Source organism: Copadichromis virginalis, linkage group LG20 (assembly GCF_057382275.1).
Source record: "Copadichromis virginalis isolate Kocher_CV1m ecotype Utaka linkage group LG20, C_Virginalis_male_GT1.1, whole genome shotgun sequence".
Lineage (NCBI taxonomy): Eukaryota > Metazoa > Chordata > Actinopteri > Cichliformes > Cichlidae > Copadichromis > Copadichromis virginalis.
The window spans coordinates 19,853,424-19,875,487 of NC_140637.1; the positions used below are offsets into that span (position 1 = coordinate 19,853,424).

Sequence of the window (22,064 nt, forward strand, 5' to 3'; positions counted from 1 at the left end):
TATCAAGGACAAAAGCAAAAAGCAAAACTGGAGGAGGGATGAAGTGAGAGCAATGGTTGGATGGATTTACAATAATATAGTAATTTATGGAGCTACTTTACCAAAAACCACTTTATTGTATTATATTCTGTGCTCTTTGTTTTTTGTTTTCATGTTTACTCATTGAGCTACTTTATTTTTTAAATAATTAATTTATAATGTTTACCACAGCTTTTTTATTTTGTCATATTGTATTTTGTAGTTATTGCTGCCAAACGACTACATGTCCCATGAACCTCTCTTCATTGGCGTCACGTCCGCCTTTTGTAAGCTTCTAGGACTAATATTACAAGGTTAAGTAAAACCATAAGAAAGAAAGAAGGAAAGCCATTGTGAGTGTTATAGAAACGTTTCGATGCAGCAATAGTTTAAAAAATTCTGATTACCCTGGATGATTTTGTCCTCGTTGATTTTTTATGGCCTAAAAGGGAAACGGGTGACGGAAAATATATTTTTTGCCTTTCAACTTCCGGGTTGTGGTGATGTCACTGTCCCAACCTTGTGTCATTGGTTTTGTCCGTTGCTTGAGAGTTTTCCCGCGCTACCCTCGGCGTAAAACAACACAGTGAGCTGTCACAGTGTAGCTAGCGTCTTGACAATATTTTACCGTATCTTTACATCCAAAGCTAATTTTTGCTACCATATTATGCCATCATCAGACTATGATCCGGCTTCTCTGCCGGACCTTTTACCGCTGTACTACCGGCGGCTTTTCCCATTCTCCCAGTATTACCGCTGGCTGAGCTACGGAGGAGGTGAGTACACAGGCATGGAAACCTAGCATAAATGCGGCTAAATAACTGTGGACGTTGATCTGTGTTGTGTTATGTAGGAAGCTACGTGTTTTGTTAGGCACTAAAATGGTAGAATTATTCTGGATTTGACTTTCTTCCAACTTAAGTAAGTCATCCTATTCAACCATTCTAGCTTGATATTAACGCCTCTACATTCATCAGTAAAAAGTAAAATGATTTTGTATTTATGTATCCCTATGAATCTATAGTAATGCTGTTATTTAACAGGGATGCTGAAATTCTGGTCAGATACTCGTGTTTAAAATAAGCCTCTAGCCAGTTATGAAACAAATGTTTGTTTTGTTCGAAGTGTTTTAAAATAATTCACGTTTTCAGCAAGTTATCATTTATCCAGCATAAACATTGCATTAGACACACGGCTGATCTGCAGAAAAATGTGAGCATTCATCACTTTTATTGATTTTTATGCCATTTAACACCAGAGTGGATCCTCTTCCTCCATAATACCCTGTCCCTGACATCCTCCTCTGTCACACCAGCCCTCTGCATGTCCTCCTTCAGTACATCTACGAAGCTGCACAGTGGTCTTCCTCTTTTCCTCCTGCTTGTCACCTCCATATTCAAAATCCTTTTCCCAGTACATTCACTGTCCCTTCTGTGCATACGTCCATCTCGGCTCTCTTTGTCTCCTGGTCACTCTCAATAAAAACCTGAGAATCTTCATCTCTGCCACCTCTGGATCAACCTCCTTACTTTTTGACAGTGCCCCTGTCTCCAATTCATACAACAGATCTCACTACCATTTAGCAGACCTTCCCTTTCACTCTTGCTGCTATCCTTCTGTCACTTCCATGCCGGCACTCTCTTCTTGACCTCTGTTGTGCACTAGCCATTATTGTAACTGCAGATGTATAAATATATCCACCTTTACTACTGCTCCTCCTTGCAGCTTCACTGTTACACCTGTCTCCCTCTCATTCACAGACATTTATTTTGTATTACATCTACTGACTTGGATGGATGCAGTACTGTACCCTAATTTCCTTCGGGATTAATAAAGTATTCTGATTCTGATTCTGTAACATTTGCTTATAAATGAAACCGTAAAAGTGCAGTTCACAATTTAGCCAGGATCCACTGCTCTGTGATGCTGACATGTAAAACTATTAAGAGTTAGACAAAGAGTTAAAAATGCCCAAATACAGGACTAATGTGTGTGTGTCTTGTTGTGTTATTTGTTTTTGTTTTTCTTGTACAATCTCAGTGCAGAAAAACTACTTTCAAAATCGCGAGTTCTCGTTTACCCTGAAAGATGACATCTATGTACGCTACCAGTCGTTCAGCACGCAGAATGAGCTGGAGAAAGAAATGCAGAAGATGAACCCCTACAAGATCGACGTGGGAGCAGTGTACAGCCACAGGGTAATTTTCCACACCTTACAGAGTTTGTGCATCACAGCAGACATATGTATGGAGTATGTTTGTCTCCCTTTGTTGCCCACAGCCAAGTCAACACAACACTGTGAAGTCGGGGACCTTCCAGGCTCTGGAGAAGGAGCTTGTGTTTGATATCGATATGACAGATTATGATGACGTCCGAAGCTGCTGCAGGTAGGTGAATTATGTATTTATTTCCTGTCGCAGAATATCCTGACCGTTTCATCGCCCACATAACACTTTAAAACTGTCATTTTAGTGCTGCTGACATCTGCTCCAAGTGCTGGACCTTAATGACCATCGCCATCCGTATCCTGGATAGAGCTCTTCAAGGTTTGGTCATCACAGATTCAGTGCCAGGTGACAGCTTGTGTGGATTTTTGTTGAAATTCTCATCAAGCATGTGCTGGTTTTTGTGTTACTTCCAGATGACTTTGGTTTCCAGCACCGTCTGTGGGTTTATTCTGGCAGAAGAGGAGTACATTGTTGGGTGTGTGATGAAGCTGCCCGGAAACTAACTGTAGCAGCACGCTCTGCTGTGACAGAATACCTCAGCCTGGTCAAGGTACGAGTACTTCAACTTTTAATAGAAGTCCTTTGTAAGTACTTTCTACTTCCAAACCTAATCAATTCAAGTTTTTTGTTTCTTTTTTTAGAAACTGTAATTAACAGATGTTATTGGATATAACCACAGTGGACAGGTTGGGATTGCTAAAACATAATTTGAATGTAACGCAGTTAGAGAAAAGTCAGTCAATTGATGCATTGCTCATAAACCACCAAAAGCTACTTTTCCTGCCAGACCAAATAAGACTACTATAATAAGGTGAACTATGATTATTATAATTAAACAAAGTGTCGCACCTACATTACAATGTGCTTCATGTGGATTCATAGAACAGACCACACAACAGCTAGAACAGCATGTGATAGACAGACATGAAGTACAAATATTAAGACTCTTAAAACAAAATAAAAAGAGCATTATTAAAAAGAGACTAATACCAGGGTTCGTACGGGTACTTGAAATCCTCGAAAATGCTTGAATTTTAATATTGTCTTTTCAAGGTTTGAAAAGTGCTTGAATTTCAGATGTGGTGCTTAAAAGTGCTTGAAACTGTATTTCATTCACCACAAATAACTATCTGACTGAATAGTTTTCTTATCAGATAGAGAAAGAAAATGAGTCGCAAATTCTAAAAGCAAAATTTCTCCGACTGAGCTGCGTAGCACCTCTGCATGTCAGTCTGTTTCAATGTGTGACCCGCCCCTCGGGGGTGCGTGCGCTAACATGCCTGGAGATTGCCGTTTTAATGAGTGTTTGATAGAAATGACAATGGTAGACTTTGCGCTCTCGAGTCACATGATAGGTGAGTCCTAGTAAATCATTTTTGAGAATGTGTACATAACACGTGCAAATTTTTAAAACTATTATTATTTTGCTAGCTATCAAACTTGCTGGAGAAATGATTGAAATGCACTGAATGTGATGGGTGCACGGCGGATGATCTGATATTGTCGTGTTGGTGTTGTTCCCAGATCATCATGAAAATGTTGTTCCAGGTTCAACATTGCAAGTGACCGATCACATTGTTGTGACGTTATTCTTTTGCGCGCCAAGCCATTCGTGCATTTATGAAATTCCAATGTTGCAAGGACAATATCAGTTTTGCTTACCGTTTATTAAAGGGTTAGGGTCAGGGTCCGTTGATCGGCGGACAGAGGCGGTTTCTCGCAGCTTAAGTACAGTTTTTTGTTTTACGGCGGTTTTTCCCGAAGTCGCAAAAGTATGACGTCACAACATTCTGATTGGTCATTTGCAATGTTGAGCCTGGAACAACATTTAGTATGATGATCTGTGAACAACACCAACACGACGATATCCGATCGTGCTAGTACGGCAGCGCTATTATAGCAGTTAGTTATGACATGGTGATTTATAGAATATGCTGTGAATTTGGCTAACATTACTTAGCAGTAGCAGTAATGTAAGTTACTTCACTCAAGTAAAAGCTTTAAACATTAGTCCGATACTTAACTAGCCAACTTAAGGCTTAAAGAAATAATGGTAATAAGAGGGACTGATCTACATGGGCACAAAGAATAGCCTCTTTTTTGTGCTACCCAAGTTCCCTCGCTTTCATTCAAAATCTGATTATTGTTATAAATTATAAATGGCTTCAAGCTCAGTGGGGCTCATTATAATTGTACCTAATAATATCACAGATGATAGACTAAATAAATAGATTTTAGGTAGATGCTTGTGCATTCTTAAAGTCTTATATGTTGAATCGAACTATGTCATCTGTTCAAAGCCTCTCCCAGTCAGTGCTCCATGCCTGTCTTATTGTAAATGGTGTTATTAGCACAAACAATTTAAAGGTGATCATTTATGACTTTTACAGTAATACAGACAATGTAGTTAAACAACTTAAAGTTGGTTTTGTTGGGAATTAACTTTAACCTGTTAGGCCCTCAGGGGTTTTCTGAGCTTTCTGCTCGAAAATGAAATGACCAAAATAAATGGAGTATTTCTCTGCTGTTACAGAGTCTGTGTAAATAGTCTTGGTATCAAAAATAAAGGTAACACTTGTGAGATGTCATCAGACGTGTAAATATTACTGCAGATGTTACTATGTCAACGTCGCTGTGACTCAAACATAGAAAAATTTGATTTTTTTTATATCCCTCGCCTAATTTTTAAAAGTATTTTATAGCATGTAACACCTTTGAAAATATGCTTTGGTTCACATTTAACTCTAGAAAATCATAAATTAAAATATGGATATTACCTGTCCAGATTCATGGTGACGTAACTGCTCTAAAATGTTTGGTGTTTGTAGAAATGGTTTATATGAGATTTTAGTTGAGATTCAGAGGTTTCTGTGGACACTACTCTTGTCGGCACTTATATTTCTGACCTCGTGTTATAACAGATTAAAGGTAATCTTCCTTTTGCCCCCATTTTTGGGGGCGTGGGTGATTAACTAGTTAAAAACAAACAAACATCTGTCTCCTATTTTTTTGTGCCACATACTAAAGAAGAGTCAATATCTGATGAGAAGACTTATTAATTTGGCCTTGCTGTGTATTATTGTGGTGTTTGGCGCAGTTTTCTTGTTTTATGGGATTGATGTTTTTTTTCTTTTCAAGTGGAGAATATCTCTAACAAGTTGATTTGTTCACATTTGTAAATCTTAATTTTTAAGAGAAATGCGTTTTTTGAGTTTGTACCCTAAATGTTAAGTGAAACATGCATTCTTTTTATGGGTAATGTGCTGGAAAAGCTTGAAAGTGGACCTTGAAAGTGCTTAAAAAGTGCTTGAATTTGACCCTGAGAAATGTGGATGAACTCTGTAATATGGTACTTATTGAGTTAAAAGATGTGACTGTTTTCCTTACATCTGCACAGTCTTAAGACTCTGATTTGATTGTTAATCAGACTGTTGTCTTGTCTTGTTTCATGAGCAGCATATTAGTGAAATGTATCTTCCTCAAATGGCCTGCAATGTTTGATTTTAAAAATGTGATGTTTTGTAGGGTGGTGATGAAACCATAAAGAAAGTAGTGCTGACTGAACCAATTCACCCTTTTATCAGGTAACTGTTTGATACATTTTGGTGTTTGTCTTTTATAGTCTGTGTCTGTGTTCCAGTAAGATTGTACCCATTTATTTTTCAGTATTTCTCTTGCTTTGTCTCTCTTTCATCAACACAATCTCTGGGCATCATTTTTAATTAGGACCATTTTTGTAAGCAGTGACACACTGTGTTCTTGTTTGCCTTGTGAATTTGCTAATTACTTTCACTGAGACAGCTGTCCTGGATTTCTGTGCTTGGGTGCAGTTGTGAGCACAGTGATCACCATGCCTGCATACAGGGATCACTGGTTACACACACTTGGGTACAGTGCACTCTGTGCTTTTTAAAATTGTGATTCTTTTTCACAGCAAGTCTCTGGAAGTGGTAAAGGAATACTTTAGCCGATATGCACTACATGACCAGGACCTGATGGGAAGCAAGGAGTCTGTAGAAAAAGTGCTGGCACTCGTTCCTGAGGATATCCTTTTCTTAGTTTACCGCATATTTGCCGCATAAAGTAATTGATTGGACCTATAGACATTTGTTGGCAAAGAGTTCAAAGATCTTGTTGAAAGTGACTTGACTTTATATATTACATGCCAGAAGCTACCTACAGCAGGAGTTCGAAAAGGAGAAGAAGCCTGAGAAACGTTGGAAACTGATTAAGGAAGAGGCTTTAAGGAAACAGGTTGGTAACTTCGCTCACAGTTTTTACATTGTTTTACACATTAGAACAGAAGGGCTTATGGTCTTACAATCTGTCTCCTTGAAGAGCACTGCAAAGAAGGGCCAGTACTTTGAAAACGAAATCATGCTGCAGTATTGTTACCCACGGCTTGACGCCAACGTCAGCAAAGGTGTGAACCATCTGCTGAAGAGTCCTTTCAGTGTACACCCCAAAACAGGTGAGCATACTTTAAAGAGGCTTGTACTGGAAATGTCTGGGCCTTTGCTAAGAGTACATGCTAGTAATATTGTATCACACTTTTTGGGCAAAGGTGCTCCTTGGAGTCAAGAGTCATACTGTACATGTACATGATTGTAAACAAGAAGACAAAAATACAGTTACTTGCTTGTTTCCTATATTTTTGCATATTTGTCAGACTTAAATGTTTCAGATAATCAGATACATTTTGATATTAGACAAAGATAACCCAAGTAAATATAAAATTCTGTTTTTAAATGAATGAAAATAATAACATAAATAATAAAAGCTTACACTGGATGGATATAAAATATTGGCTTCTTCATTCTGTTAAATGATATTCTGTCATTCATATCAAGGTTTTTATTCCTGAAATGTCAGCTGTGTAATATTAAAGGCTTTTTATTGATATACCTCCAAACTCAGAGGACCTTGGATCTTTTTTCTTTGTCACCAGGTTGATTTAATCTGACTTAAGTATGAGTGTATAAAACTGTGTCCTCTCTCTCTCTCTGTCCAGGCCGCATTTCTGTTCCCATAGATGTCAGTGAATTAGACAAATTTGATCCCTTTTCTGTGCCCACGATCAGGTAACAATTTAATGTTTGGTGCTCTGTTGTCTGCAGCATGTGAGTGATCCTCATGAAGACTTTTGTTTTATCTTGTTGTAGTCTGATCTGTGAGGAGTTGGATCGGCCCAGGCCAGGCGAAGAGAAAGAGAAATTGGAGGATGCGAAGGAGAAGGCAGACGAGAAAGATGCAATAGAGAAGCGCAAGAGCAGAGGTGCTGGGGGAAAGAAAAATGCAAAGATCTACCTGAAACTTTTACCTAAAATACACCTGGACAGCACATAAAACTGAAATCTTCAGGCCTTTAAATGGGCTGACATAAGGTGTTTTGGGGGCTAGGGTCTTCTTAATGGCATGATGGTTTTTTCTGAGTGTAAAGATCATGTGATGTAAAATAATCATCGGCACTCTAAAAAATGCTCGTTACACATAATTGGCTAAGACGTACAGGCCTAGTCACTAGTAAGCGATCCAAAAACTTTCAATTCCCCTGCAAAGTGGCACATGGTTGCTGAAGGTTGCTGGCTGTTGCTAGGCGAGATTGTTTGCAAAGGGCGTGCTTCATCCAAAATCTTATGATTGTTGTGGTTGCTATAAGATCACCTATTGTTTGCATAATTGCTTGCTGTTGCAGAATTATGAAATGCATCAAAAACAGCCAAAAGATGTTGAAGGACCAGATCAAGGGAAGAGCTAGTGGCATATGAAATGTTGTCATCTGGATAAAAATGAACATTTTGGGTAGCAAAGTTAATACTATTTATGTACATTTTGCCTTTAAATTAAAAGTTGTGCCTAACTGCTGTAACACAACATATCTCAAATGGTGGAACTTTTACTCTGAAGGTGATCATTCTCCATGTCTGGTTTACATCGCATTTTTCACAATTTCACTGCAAATAGTTGAGTGTAAGTGCAGACAAGTCGGTGTCTCCCATGTTAACTATACATGACTGCATAATCTTCTAGCAACCAAAGCAATTAAAAAGCAAACTTGTGACTAATTTCACTAGAAACTGCATTCAGTCACAACTTTTCAAAATCTATGTACACCTGAATGAATGACTGGTGCATTGGAGTATAAAGTTCCCCCCCAAAATTGGAACTTTATATAGTAACTTTATTGTTACTATATTCATATAGTGTAAATATTTAAACATATCTTTGATTTATCTGAGTGTTTCAGCTAATGCTACTTTTACTACATTTCGTCTCAGATTACAAAAGAACCAGCCTGGCGAAGTACATAAAATACTTTGACCAGTTTCTGGATGGAATGGCTCGTTCATGGAAAGGAGAGCGTCTCAGAAACAGTGGTAGGTTTCTTTCTTTTTCTTTTTCTTTTTTTTTTTAATAGATTAAACAGAAAATTTACAGCAACTTTTAATCATTTTGCTTTTCTTCCTTTTTTTCTCCTTCAGATCTTCAGAAAGAATTCTGAACTGGATCATCAGAAGGTGACACCTCAGAACAACGTCCTGTTGGCTAATGTTGCTAATTATGCTTTGTGGTGTTTTTGGTGCCATTTTTCTACTACACATTAATTTTGCCAGAATCTGTTTTATTATGCTTTGTAATAAAAGACTCGCTGATAAAACATTTAATAAAATGCTTAATAAATCCCTGATTTTTTACCATAAAATTTCACAGTAAAGTTTTATTTGTCTAATTGTTGGCTGTATTTGTGATGAATAAATTCAGTATTTCTACTCTTGCAAACACTTTGTCTTCCTTTATTTAATTTTTTTTTTTTTAAAGGGTTTCTCACATGATTCACTTAATCCATTGAAGCTTAAAGATGAGGAGTCCTGTTGATGTGTAAGCAGGGACTCTGCCTCAAATCTGTAATATTCAGGTTATAGGCTTTAATGATAACATCTGTAACTATCTAGTCCATGTAATGAGAGTTTCAGCAGTTCCTGTGAGTCCATTCAATCTGAATGTTTACTGTTCCTTCCTAGCGAGTTACATGCATGAATTATACTGCAATGCGAGATTTAGGTATGTTATGATTTCTGTTTCATGTTCTAACATTATTTTACTACAACACATTTCTTTTCAAATTAATTTTCATCCTTCAAAAACTGAAACTCCATGGAAAATATGATTTTCCAGGTTTTTCTCTGTTTTGACATGTTATGTTTTTTCAAAATATGTATATTTTCAAATATATCTTTGCCTTCAGTTTTGGCAGGTGTTGGCCATTTTGTTTCTAACCAAGTTTTTTTTCTTCAAAAATCTATTACTTTAATCTCAAAAGTTTTTAATTTTTCCAGCACCTAAACACAGCCCTTCTATTTTTTTATTTTGTTTTTGCCTTCAGCTGCACCAATATGCCATAAAGGGATATTCTTTGTCCCATGGGGGACAATAAATAAATAAATGAAGACCCAAACATTTTTACTGTTGTAAAACTGTATAAGCCCAAAGCATTTTTTCTTCTTTTATTTTTCATTTTTTGAGACCTGACAATCTGAGGGAATATTTGGGTATTTGTGACTTAAATTTATTGATTTAATTTCAGAGAATAGAATTCTTTCCTCTTTCACTATAGTACTATTGGAAATGTTATTACATTAAGCTTTGAGTTTTGTTTGTATTCCTGTGTTTCGCGGTAGGATAAAGCTAAACAAACGAGGCCTTTGCCTTTAAATAACCCGGAAGTAGAAATTGTGGCTGAAGCGGATATTATCGTGAGGCGGAGGTCAGAAGTTCTCTCTCACAGCCATCTTGGATATAACGTCCTGAGTCGGTGAGTGTCTCCGCTGATAATCCAACATCATCCAGCTGTTTTTTACTCATTCCCACCTGAATCAAAGGGTTGGCGTGTTTATTGAATGTAGAGTCATTATATCCGTACAACTATTACCGTTGTGTGGGCTCTCTACTCGGTGATAAATGTGTCGTTGTTCCGCTGATTACCGGCTCAAAATGGGGGAGCATGATGTCTTGCAGTCCGCTCACACCTTGTCAGGGCCGCAGTGAGTTAGGTGGCCTGAGATGAGGGAGATATTTGAGTGACAACAAGTAGGTCACTTTAAAGAGGATGAATTTGGAGAAAAATGCGGTAGACTGGGTTATTAGCAGCGAGCTTCCCCATGCTGAGGCTAACTTGAGCTAACACTAAGCCTGCGGGCTAAAGCATGGGTTCATTATGGCCTATTCAGCTAGTTATGACAACTTCAAGTCGGTGTATTAACAGTCACTTATGTTGGGGAGCTCATATGTCCCGACTTATGCAACTAACTAAATATCTAATCCTTATTTTTCTCCGCAGCAACTATGCCTGGTGAAGCCACAGAAACGGTCCCAGTCACCGAACAGGAGATGCAGCAGCCTCAAGTCGAGACTGGTTCGTATATTTTTGGATTTCTCACAACCTGCATGCAGTGCTGCATATTAGAGAGTGGGGTTCTGGATGAGAGGCTCGGGGTTTAGGGAGTTAACTCGGCTGGCAGGACCCTGACTTGACGTAACAGGTGACTCACCAGCTGTGTGTTGGGGACGTCCGGCCCTAAAACACAGTTAATAATACGTGTGTTTGGAGCAGAATGTATGCCCACACTGAGGGGATTTGCGGCAGTAAACGCTAATCCAGGACCCCTTTCTTTCATTTAAACACAGGCTCACAAATGCGTGTGGTGACTTGCGCTGATAGCTGGATTTGGGACACAATGCATGGTGTTAAGTGTGGTTTTCCATGTGCATGATGAATGCCTTGAAAACCAACTAGGTGTGACAAAGTAGTGGCATTGTGTGTTGTGTAATTATTTTCATGTGACATTACAATTTTGCTTTAGCAGCACTTTATAAACCATCTATTTTCGTTGAAGAAAACTGTGCTTTTAAGCACATGTTATACTTGTTTAGGGCAGGTTGTCTGCAGCAATAGTACGTTGTTTAATCTGCAGTTTAAACGAATGAGTCTGTTGCCTTAACAAAAGTCTATGCAATTTCCTGTTGTTTGCAGCAATTTGATAAACAACAGTGCATTATATGCTTGAGTAAATTAAGCCCCACTTGGAAAATGTTTTTATCTGTCCCAGTGGTTTTATTGTGGAAGACAGAGTGGTTTTTGGTGGAAAAAAATGTAAGCTTTTCCTGCAGAGTTTTTGCCACATATCAAACAGAGCTTGGCCTCTGACTAAAGAATGTGTCTCATGCATTAAATTGAAGAAAAAGGCTCAGAAATTAGACTTGGACTTAAAAAGGCCAGTTTTAAAGTCTGAAAAACCCTGACAGTACAGCACAGACCTTAATGATGGCAATAAGTCTGTTTGGTGGTATTATAAAACATATAAACTTAGTAGGACAAAAGGACTGAAACTGTAGTCCACCATGAACAGACCGGTTTAATTCGTGATGGCCATGCAATGTTATGCAGTGCAGTCACTCACTACAGAAGGGATTCAGTGCACTACTACAAATTACACTAAAATAATTTTGAAAGTTAGTCTGTATGCGTTACACCAAGCCAGGGATGTCCAACTCCAGTCCTCAAGAGCTACTGTCCTGCAGCTTTTAGATGCATCCCTACTCCAACACCGCTGAATCACATGGTTCGGTTACCTCTTGAGCATGCCATCATGTTTGGAACAGACCCGGTAGCAAGCCATTCATTTGCTGCAGGTGTGTTGGAACAAGGATGCATCTAAAAGCTGCAGGACAGTAGCTCTCGAGGACTGGAGCCGGACACCCCTGCACGAAGCCATTTTCACCAGAAAAGGGAGGAAAGGCAATTATAGTTATCTGGTGTTGTTGTAAGTTTGTTTTTATAGGGAAATCAGACTTGGTTTTACTGAAAGCATTTAGTCAGATGACATGAAATGACTGAACATATGTTGATAGGGTGCTCAAAGCTTAAAATATATTGATCTGAAATATGTTCCAAAGTTATACATTTAAAAATAAAGCCATCTCATTGTGACAAATTCAAACGAATACTACTTTATTTTTAACTTTAAGCCTGCTGGTAACTTTTGTTGGACACTATGTAAAATACAGAATTGTAATTTTCATAGTGGTTGTATTTGTTGTTTACTCTCTTTATCCATGTAATTGGATATTGGTGAAGGACTAAGAGTAGCAAAGGTAGCTTTGTGCATTTATTTGAACTTTGAACATGCAGATTTAAGACAACAGAGTGATGGCAGATGCTGCACTGCAGTCTTATTGTACTCCCATGATCAGTTTGGACTAGAGTAGAGCTGGGCGATATGAGATTTTTTTCATATCACGATATGTTTTTTTTTTCATTTCAGGCGATAACGATATCTATCGCGATATAAGCCAAATAACTATATTTGTAAGATTTAAATGTGCGGTTGCTCACAAGTAAAATGTGAAATAATCAGCAGCTTGTTTTTATTTAAATATTTATTTCCCATAATAAGTTCAACAGGATAGATGTACTTAACTCATTCACTGCCAGCCATTTTCAAATCAGGTAACTCCCCACTGCCAGGGTTTTTGAGCATTTTTACTCATTTTTGAAGAGCCACAGAAAACTGTGTGTTATGATCATATAAACGCTGAACCTACCAAAATGAAGAACAGACTCTCTTCTTTCATCCAAAAAAAAGCTTGTTTCTACCATTTTCCATTCTTTAGTAATCAGCTGTAGAAGAGAGGTGGGTTCCACCAAAAATGCCTGTTTTGACCAAAAAAAGGGAGAAAACGAGCTTTTTGTGAAAAATACATTTCAAGCAGAAAAGTGCCTTTGACACTAATATTTCTTGCTTTGTGACACCTCTAACATATAAAATAGTTTTTCACTTCTATAAAACAGAAATGACACTGAGAAAGGTTATGTTTTATCAAAACAATTTATTTACAAATATATGAAAAAATAAAATTCACTGACAAGCTGCCCGAGGTTGTATTCTAGCCCCTCCCATTGAAAAACGTAATTGACGTCTATAGACGTCAATGGCAGTGAATGAGTTAAGGAACATGAGACTTTTTCAGATAAATAAAGGCAAATATTGCAAACTACACAAAAGGCAGCCGCTAAAGCGTTTAAGTTTCAAAATAGAACAAACGAAACAGACTACTAAATTGTCAATTCCACTTAGAAACAAAATATTAATTCTAAAAATAAATCTTAGTTTGTTTTACAGAAGAACAGACAAAACTGACTAACTTTTGTCAATATCAAATAAACTGAGAACTAAAAGGAAATTCTCAATCTCTCCTTGTTGTATAGCTGAGCTTTTCAAACAGTTTTAACAGTTACTTTAGTCTGACAAAAGCCAAATGACGAATTAGCGCTTCCAGTCAGAGACTGTCCACGTCCACGCGTACACGGGTATTTTTGAAAACGGAGATTTTCCGTTTGTTTTAAAAAATAATCCCGTCCACACATAAAGGCAGAAATGAAGGAAAACGCTGCTATGAACATGCCAAAGCAGCAGGTGGCGCTAGATTCCTAACCGTGCAGAAATGTTGGCCAATCAGAAGTCTAGAAGCCTCGGTGGGAAAAAGTAAACAAAGCTGCGGCATAGAAGCAGAACCGAGTCGTACGTGTGGAGGAACAGTAACTGTGTATATGTAAGCATTTAAACACTGTAGAGAGTAGAATTAACAGTAACAGTATTGTAGAAATTCATTTCACCGAAACAATAACGTGGCGCACAGTGTGACGCATGCACCAGTTTATTGTATTTCCAGACTTGCTTTCGGCACAATTTACAGTGCACGCTACTCTGTTTTTTGTCAGACTTGAAATAGCCGAAATACCTTCACACTACGGAACTTCTATGGCTCTTCCGTTCGACAATCTCTCCGGCGTTGGAACCATCATCTGTTTTCTCTTCGGTCACGCTCGGTTGATTTTTCTAGTCGGCACACTCATTTCCTCCATTACCCGCTGGCTGCTTCCCAAACAAACACACGTGCGGCTTGGCACTTGTGCTGTACGTAACAAGTCACGCGACGTGACGCTGCGGCTGTGATTGGTTCGGCTCTGCGCTACTTAGTTTGGATTGGCTGTTCTTTTTTATTTTAAGAGGACAAGAGCGGCGAGGTCTATCGCGATAGCTTAATTTCTCTATCGAGTAAAAGTTATATCGCGATACATATCGTTATCGTTCTATCGCCCAGCTCTAGACTAGAGGGAGCAATGTGACGTTCATAGGAACACAAATTAACCTTTGACTGGAAAGGTGTAGTGGCTGAAGCTTTAGACTGGGTGAGTTCTGGATATTGTTCAAGATAAAAGCTGTGAGGTAATTAACAGAGACACATTTCATAGTAATGTTGCCTGTAGATCTGCTAATGCTGCCTGTACTGATCTCCTCTTGGTATAAGAGTACTTTTGATTTAGTCAAGAAATGCTACTGAAGCAGTGAAGTGATCTCGTTCAGCGGTTTCTAAGTGCAGTCCTGTATATCGAGTCTTACACTTTGAATTGACATGCTGCTGTTTCCTGTCACATTTGGACACTGCACGTATTTTAGGACTTGAGCACAGTTTTGTTTTGGGGGGATTTTGGGAGCATATTTAACAACAAAAAACTGGGCTGATTCCTGCATTGCTGCAACTTTCTCACATACACAAATTCTTCTTCACGTGTGGAGCACAATTTTATTTTATTTTTTTTTCCTTGTCGTGTTGAAGCTCGTAGTCTTGGTCCTCAAGTCATCACGGTGAATGCCCTACACCCCGTCACAATGTTCTTAGTATTGAATGAATTTCCTCCTGTGATAGCTGTTTCCACTGCGAGCAAGGCAATCCCACTGGAGAACCCCCCAGAAACCTCTGCTCAAGCTAAAGAGAGCGCTTCTGCAGAAGAAGCTCGCAGTCAGGCTACCTGTGACCAAGCAAATGGTGTAGCTGCAAACCAAGAAGTGACCAGGGAAATGGAAGCAAGTGGGTTGAACCCAATACCTTTGTCTCAGCAAGGGCTCACTGCTGAAGTAGCAGGAGCTTCAGCTGGTTTGGCACCTCTCAATGAGTCTTTGCAATCTGCTGAGGCTGTGAGTGTTTCTTCAGAGCTGCATATTTGTGAAGGAGCAGTTATTGCTGGAGAGGAAAATCAGTTCTTCATTTCAGCCGAAGAATTGACCACCCAAGAGGTTATGCTGACTTCTGAAGAACAGTCAGGAGTACCTGGAGGAAAAATCTCAGTTGATCCAAAGCTTTGTACTTCTGAAGATGGGAAGGCCAGCGATGACGCAGAGACTGTGGTAGAAGGTTTAAAGAATATGTGCTTGGATGCAGCTCAAGATGGAGTAGATGCTGGTGACGTGAACGTCACCATGGATACTCAAAATGAAAACGTTGACAAGACGGAGCCTGTAATACTTCTGTCTGAGGTCATTCAGTCAATGGATGCCGCTAAATCTGAAGCCCAACCTGTTTCCACCCGCCACCTTTCAGGTTGGTTTATGTTCTGTGAAACCAGAATCACATTAAACACCTCTTGTTTATTTATGATTTATTTGGTCCCCACCTTTTCAATACATCTTGTTGGCTTGTTTCTATTCAGCATGTGGTCATGATGACATTTAACACTAAGGTGCCAAGTTGCTTGAGGCTGCTGGCTTTTTTTAAGGGAGAGTTTAAATTTTATGGAAGTATATCATAATTGACATAAAGTGTAGTTATTCTTTGACTTGTTTTGATGCAGTGTAATGTCCTTTTTTACCATCCTTACATGACTTTTTACACATTTGTTTGCCTAAAGTGTAGTTTTTTAAAAATTATGGTAAATCGAATGCATAATTATGACCCATTTCAATAAAAACTTGGATGTAATTGAATTGGGTTAGTTTGTTTTGCCTGGTGTTTGCTTTTACTGGATGTACCAGTTCATTGGTGCTGTGTTTGTGTTGCGTGATTTCGTAAAATGTGCGTCTACACTAAATAGTTTTTCAGTGTGGAAGTTAGTGTCTTGTACATTGAGTGGCTGTTTGCATCCAACTCAAGGGAGGTATGCTTTTTTTTCCTAACCATAAGCCAGAAGATTGGGTCTTGATTTAACCCGCATGAGAAAGACCTCCAATATCAAAACAAAAGAAAAACTTGAATCTTTTTTTGTTCAGCTACACCTCCTGCCCCAGCTTCCTCCAAGCAACCTGAGGCATCTTCAGGCCCTGCTAAGCCCAAAGGCAAAAATGCCAAGAGTGCACAGGGTGCCTCTGCCCCAAAGGCTGTCCCTGGCAGAAGAAAGCGTTCCTCTATGTCTGTCTCTTCGTCCTCTCCTACCTCGCCAAAATCAACTCCCTCCTCTACTCCATTGTCACCTCCCCTTGCTGCCTCACCTGGCAGCTCCTCTGCTAATCAGGGTAACCGTTCAGGCCCAAAAGTTGTCAAGGCTGGCAAACAGGGTAAGGCTAAAAAGGGAGAGGCATTTGTGCCTGCTCCTGTCCCCGAGTGCAAGGCCACAGGAGTTGATGAAAAGCCAACAGAGCCTAGCCTCAAGCATAATGTAGCTGATGATGCTAAACCTGCCCTGAGTGAGACAAAAACCCCATCACCAGGTGCGACAAAGGCTGGTGCAGTGCCACCTGCTTTTAAAGTTACCTCAAAGCCTGCTGTTGCAGCACCACTATCATTTTCAGATACTATTGCCTCTAGTCCTCCTAAGTCAGCTGATGTTAAAGCAACCTCGTTTAAAAATGCTCCACTTATTGCATCTGTTGACGATGAGCTCCCTCCCCTTATCCCACCTGAGAAACCAGTTAAAATGCCAGCTTGTGCATCTCCTGTTGAGAAACAAGGTACAAAGCCTGCTACATCTCCTAAGCCTAATGCTGAGAGCTGCAGTTCTGCTCCTGTAGAGGCTACAAAGACACCAGTTAAACCAAAGGCAGACAAGCCAAAGCCTGTTAAGGTTGCTGAAGCAGCCCCAGTAAAATCAGCTCCCACTGAAGTTGCTAAGGTGTCTTCTGAAATATCAGCTGTAGCTGATGATGTTGCTAAACCAGCTCCTGTCAAAGCTCCTAAAGCAGGTTCCAAGACTAAACCAGCAAACCCTGGCAAAGTTGAGGAGGTTGTGGTGGAAACCCCAAGCAAGCCTGCTCCTACCCAGGCTGCTAAGCCAGCTCCTGGGGCCAAAACTGCTTCTGCTGAGGCTGCTGACAAAGCTTCTAATAGAACTAAACCACCTGCCAAGGAAAAACCTGCTCCTGCAGAAACTAAGCCAGTAGCTGAGGCCAAACTTGTGCCTACTGAGACTGCTAAGCAGACAGCTGAGGCCAAACCTGCTCCCATAGAGGCCAGTAAGCCAGCAACTGTCGACAAAGCCCCAAATGTAGCTAAACCACTTGCGAAGGCAGCGGCCGAGGCCAAACCGGCTCCCTCAGAGACTGCGAAGGCAGCGGCCGAGGCCAAACCGGCTCCCTCAGAGACTGCGAAGGCAGCGGCCGAGGCCAAACCGGCTCCCTCAGAGACTGCGAAGGCAGCGGCCGAGGCCAAACCGGCTCCCTCAGAGACTGCGAAGGCAGCGGCCGAGGCCAAACCGGCTCCCTCAGAGACTGCGAAGGCAGCGGCCGAGGCCAAACCGGCTCCCTCAGAGACTGCGAAGGCAGCGGCCGAGGCCAAACCGGCTCCTCCACAGACTGCTAAGCCAGCGGCTGAAGCCAAACCTGCTCCTTCAGAGACCGTTAAGCCACTGTTTGAAGCCAACTCTACAACCACTGAGGCCACTAAGGCAGCCAAATGTGCCTCCAAGAAGACACCTAAGCCAGTGGCTGAGGCCAAATCTGGCCCCAACAAGGTTCCTAAACAAGCTGAAGAGATTAAAACTGCAGCTCCTAAGGCTGCAAAGCCAAACGCAGAGGTCATGTCTGCCCCTGCTGATGTTAACATGACAGCTGCAGCACATAAGCCAGCTGAAGATGTCAAGCCAGCCAAAGTGGTGGATGTTAGTGCAGCATCAGCTGAGGTTGCTAAACCTGTAAAACCAGTTGCAGACCCTTCACCTGCTCCCTTAAAGCCCACTCCAGTTGAGCCTGCTGTTCCTAACCCAGCTCCCCGTAAACTCACGTTTGCTGAGGCAGTTGCAAAACCTGCCCCTGTTAAACCTGAGGTTGAGTTAATTACTTCAACTCCTCCTCAACCTGTCTCGCCACCTAAGCCTGTCCCCACACCTGCTAAAACCCCAGCCAAGATGGAGCCTGTGAACGACAAGAACAATAATGGTATTTCCTCCTTTCTCTCCTCTTGTGCCGTCTGTTTGTTTTGGGGTTTCTCCCCCCCCCCCCCCCTCTCTATCTGTTAGCGTTCTGAAAGATGTTCGGATGCTTAAATATGCTTTTCTCTTACAAAGGTTAGCTTGCGAAATAAATATATCTCCTATAGATGCTAAAATATAAGATGCTATTAGATTTTGGCAAGTGTGCTCCTGGTTTTGGAATGCATTAGTTCTATTGGTTACTGTTTGTTTAAAATGTAGTGCAGGTCAATGCTGGTATTATCATGTGTTGTCTGATCAAGTTTGGAAATGGCTTTTTTGGCTGGAAAGAGATTGTTCTCAAAGTCCTGAGGAAAATTACTATAATGGTAATAAGATGACAGAAAATGTGCTGTTTTGAATCGAAGTACTTTGTTCCACAATATTGGTGCAGCTTACCTTCAGATTAACTTTCAGGTGTACACATGTAACCTAAGTGGCACATTGTGACAGTTTTTCTGTTGGTCTCTACAGGATCCGGCACTGAGTCGGACAGCGACGACTCAGTCCCTGAGCTGGAGGAACAGGACTCTGCACAGACACAGACACAGCAAGCTCAGGTGAGACTTGAGTCTGGTTTATTGTGTTCACTGGTATAGGTGTCCGTCATTGACTCTTCACTGATGATTTACACAGTGACTTTCGTTCTTCTGAACCTACTGAAGCCAGCCTTTCTGTCCTGAGAAGAGATGAATATAAAACGTATCTAATCGCTGATTCTGCATTTACTCGTTGGTGTAAAACACTTAATGTAAATTCTACTTTAGCTTGCAGCAGCTGCCGAAATAGATGAGGAACCTGTCAGCAAAGCCAAACAGAGCCGCAGTGAAAAGAAGGCACGAAAGGTAACAGTCCCAGTTCACTCAGTGCTCTATAAACATTCTGTACGTCTAAAGATTAGATTTGATAAATTTACTTCCATTTCTTTCAGGCAATGTCAAAGCTTGGTCTCAGGCAGGTAACAGGAGTCACTAGGGTCACCATTCGCAAGTCAAAGAACATCTTGTTCGTCATCACCAAACCAGATGTCTACAAGAGCCCTGCATCAGATACATACATCGTCTTCGGGGAAGCTAAGGTAACGCGCCAACAACAATACCAGTTGTCAGGGTTTGTCAGTAGAGCTGCTGAGTGTGTGTAGTCTTAGCTTTGTGTAATGCAGGCAAATGGACTTCATCACCGCATTCATAAGCTAAATATTTTTGCTAAATGATGTGCTGACCTCTTAACTTCCTCACTGCTTTCCTCAGATTGAAGATCTTTCCCAGCAAGCCCAGCTGGCCGCTGCAGAAAAATTCAAGGTACCGGGAGAAACTGTATCAAACGTCCAGGAAAACACACAGACGCCAACAGTACAGGAGGAAAGCGAAGAAGAAGAGGTGAGATGCAGTTTAGTCAAATGAAGATGGGCATGGCTTTGTGTTGGAGAGATGATTAATGTTTGCATTGATTATTTTCATAGGTTGATGAGACCGGAGTTGAGGTCAAGGACATCGAACTCGTCATGTCACAAGCCAACGTGTCGAGGGCGAAGGCTGTTCGGGCCCTGAAAAATAACAACAACGACATCGTCAATGCCATCATGGTGAGATTTTGACTATCTATCAACAATTTAAACACTTTACTCTCCAGCGCTCTTAAGTGATGATTTAACACAGTGACTTTCGTTCTTCTGATTCATATGAAGCCAATATTTCTGTCCTGAGAAGAGAGCAAAGCTTTAAAATTATATCAGCTAATATTTACACATCCACTGACTTTTGCTTTTGCTGCTTTGCAGGAGTTGACAATGTAATGGGGACCCTGTCGACGAAGAGTTGACGAAAGGTTGCTGATTTAATCCAAACTCATTTATACAATTTATACCCAAGATGGAAATAAAGTCGTGGCTTGATGAAATTAAATTTTGTTTCGTTTGTGGTTCTTTAGTGGGGAAAATGGAGCTCTGCTGTATGAGCAAGTGTAATTATTAGTCTGGTTAAGGCCGGGATAGTCACAGTCCTAATCTGGGAAATGTATATATGTAGTGTGGGTTCATTCAGATTTTTATTTTTTCCTCTCCTGTCTTCTTACGAAGGCCCAGCATACAGACTGCAGGTTAGGTTTGAAGCTGTTACAGTGCTAACAGCACAGAGGTATAATGGAGACACTAGTTTTATTTTTTGTTTTGCAGTAAAAATCTGAAAACTTGACTGTAGAAGAATGTTGGTGTTTTATTTAGTGGGGGATGTGGATTCCTGCTCTAAAAAAACTGTAGATCTCTCCATGTTTTGTGGACTTTGTGTAAGACTGAAGGTATCACATTGTTCTCGGAAAAAATAAAATTGATAAATCTGAAATGACTTGATGCATAACTTCTCATTTGTTTAGGAAATTGCACAAAATGACAGTGAGTACTTTTGTCAGACCTTAAAGGATTTAAGGATTTATTTATTTTTTTCAGGAACTGCTGACGGCGTCATTTGAGACAACTATAATCAAATTTGTATCTGCTTGTTTTTACTTTGTGTATAGTGTTTTAATGTGACATTTATAAGGTAGAACTGTTAAGCTAATATAGAGTACCAATATGTTGGGCGCCTCCTGGGTGTGTCCTGCTGGGAGACCAATGGGTAGACCCAGGACACGGACTCTTGGCTGCCCTGTGAACACCCCAACGTTCCCCTTGATAACCCAGAGGAGCTGGCTGGACAGACGGAGCTCTGCGTTTCTCTGTTTAGGCTGATGCCCCCGCAACCCGACCCTGGAAAAGCACAAGAAAATTCAGTACAGCTAAAAGTAGTTGTTGATTGCAGAAAAAATGCTGCAAAATTATACTTAAAGCATAGCTGAATTAGCTTGCAAATGACTAAGTCACTGGCAGACTGAGCAGTGATTAATATGGTTGGTATACATTCACCAGTGACTATGTTAGGTACACCTGTTCAACACTATTTCATCACGCCAAGTGCATGGCAGCCAAGTTCAGTTTCAGTTCAAATTTTATTCGCCACATGCAGTGGCAGGTTGCCCTGCAGTGGAATGAACCCGCCCCCCGACCTTACACATACACACACACACACACACACAACACAGACCTCACATGGGGATACAAGTCAGAGAACGGTTGCATTACAGAAAAACCACTGAAATGTACACTACTATGGGAAAAGTACAAGAGGAAAAAAAGAGACCTCTGCTCATGCTGGGCTACAGGAGGACAGCATGAGACCGGAAACAAAAAAAACTGCACAGAAAGCACACAAATGTCCACAGTACAACATTATAGAGCACGTGACCAGCAACAGGGTTGGATAGGGGATTAAGGAGTAATCCCAGGCAACACAGCAGCCATCCTGCCACTGCGCCGACTCTCCAGCGCGGGCCCAGACCCGCCTCGTGTTCCCAGGAGGCAACAAGCATCGAAGGCATTTGAAGGGGAGGGGGGATGTGTGAGTGCTTATCAGTGTAAGTGTGTGCGTGTCCATAGTTCAGCTGAGACAGTGTCCTTCACCCTATCAGGCTAAGTATAATATCAGTGTATTTAGTTATGTAGATGTCGTCAGTGAGCGCATGACATTTTAACTGGGCATCAGATAGGT

The 22,064-nt window shown here is 40.6% G+C and overlaps 2 protein-coding genes and 2 non-coding genes across 4 annotated transcripts; all 4 read left to right on the top strand.

The window, feature by feature from the left end:
* Positions 1-551: 551 nt before the first annotated feature.
* On the top strand, positions 552-9,028 carry prim1 (DNA primase subunit 1). Its single transcript, XM_085444234.1, has 13 exons — positions 552-794; positions 2,059-2,216; positions 2,299-2,405; positions 2,491-2,564; positions 2,660-2,796; positions 5,772-5,830; positions 6,181-6,290; positions 6,409-6,500; positions 6,585-6,717; positions 7,258-7,327; positions 7,409-7,521; positions 8,525-8,623; positions 8,729-9,028. The coding sequence occupies exons 1-13, from the start codon at positions 686-688 to the stop codon at positions 8,746-8,748; spliced, it is 1,281 nt and encodes a 426-aa protein (XP_085300360.1). The 5' UTR covers positions 552-685; the 3' UTR covers positions 8,749-9,028.
* Positions 9,029-9,975: 947 nt separating this feature from the next.
* naca (nascent polypeptide associated complex subunit alpha) lies at positions 9,976-20,825 on the top strand. Its single transcript, XM_085443104.1, has 9 exons — positions 9,976-10,059; positions 10,585-10,659; positions 16,352-18,451; positions 18,958-19,043; positions 19,251-19,328; positions 19,415-19,561; positions 19,734-19,862; positions 19,946-20,068; positions 20,264-20,825. The coding sequence occupies exons 2-9, from the start codon at positions 10,590-10,592 to the stop codon at positions 20,276-20,278; spliced, it is 2,748 nt and encodes a 915-aa protein (XP_085299230.1). The 5' UTR covers positions 9,976-10,059; positions 10,585-10,589; the 3' UTR covers positions 20,279-20,825.
* LOC146684683 (small nucleolar RNA SNORD59) lies at positions 19,098-19,171 on the top strand. The gene has a single exon (XR_014917355.1). It is a non-coding gene; the product is annotated as a small nucleolar RNA SNORD59 (small nucleolar RNA).
* On the top strand, positions 20,119-20,193 carry LOC146684684 (small nucleolar RNA SNORD59). The gene has a single exon (XR_014917356.1). It is a non-coding gene; the product is annotated as a small nucleolar RNA SNORD59 (small nucleolar RNA).
* Positions 20,826-22,064: the final 1,239 nt, after the last annotated feature.

Bases quoted from the DNA above. Each gene is read 5' to 3' on its own strand.
- prim1 (XM_085444234.1), top strand. From the start codon at position 686: ATGCCATCATCAGACTATGATCCGGCTTCTCTGCCGGACCTTTTACCG. The intron at 2,217-2,298 runs GTAATTTTCCAC...TGTTGCCCACAG, and splicing joins GAGCAGTGTACAGCCACAGG to CCAAGTCAACACAACACTGT. The intron at 8,624-8,728 runs GTAGGTTTCTTT...TTTCTCCTTCAG, and splicing joins AGAGCGTCTCAGAAACAGTG to ATCTTCAGAAAGAATTCTGA.
- naca (XM_085443104.1), top strand. From the start codon at position 10,590: ATGCCTGGTGAAGCCACAGAAACGGTCCCAGTCACCGAACAGGAGATG. The intron at 10,660-16,351 runs GTTCGTATATTT...TTTTTTGTTCAG, and splicing joins GCAGCCTCAAGTCGAGACTG to CTACACCTCCTGCCCCAGCT. The intron at 19,329-19,414 runs GTAACAGTCCCA...CATTTCTTTCAG, and splicing joins GTGAAAAGAAGGCACGAAAG to GCAATGTCAAAGCTTGGTCT.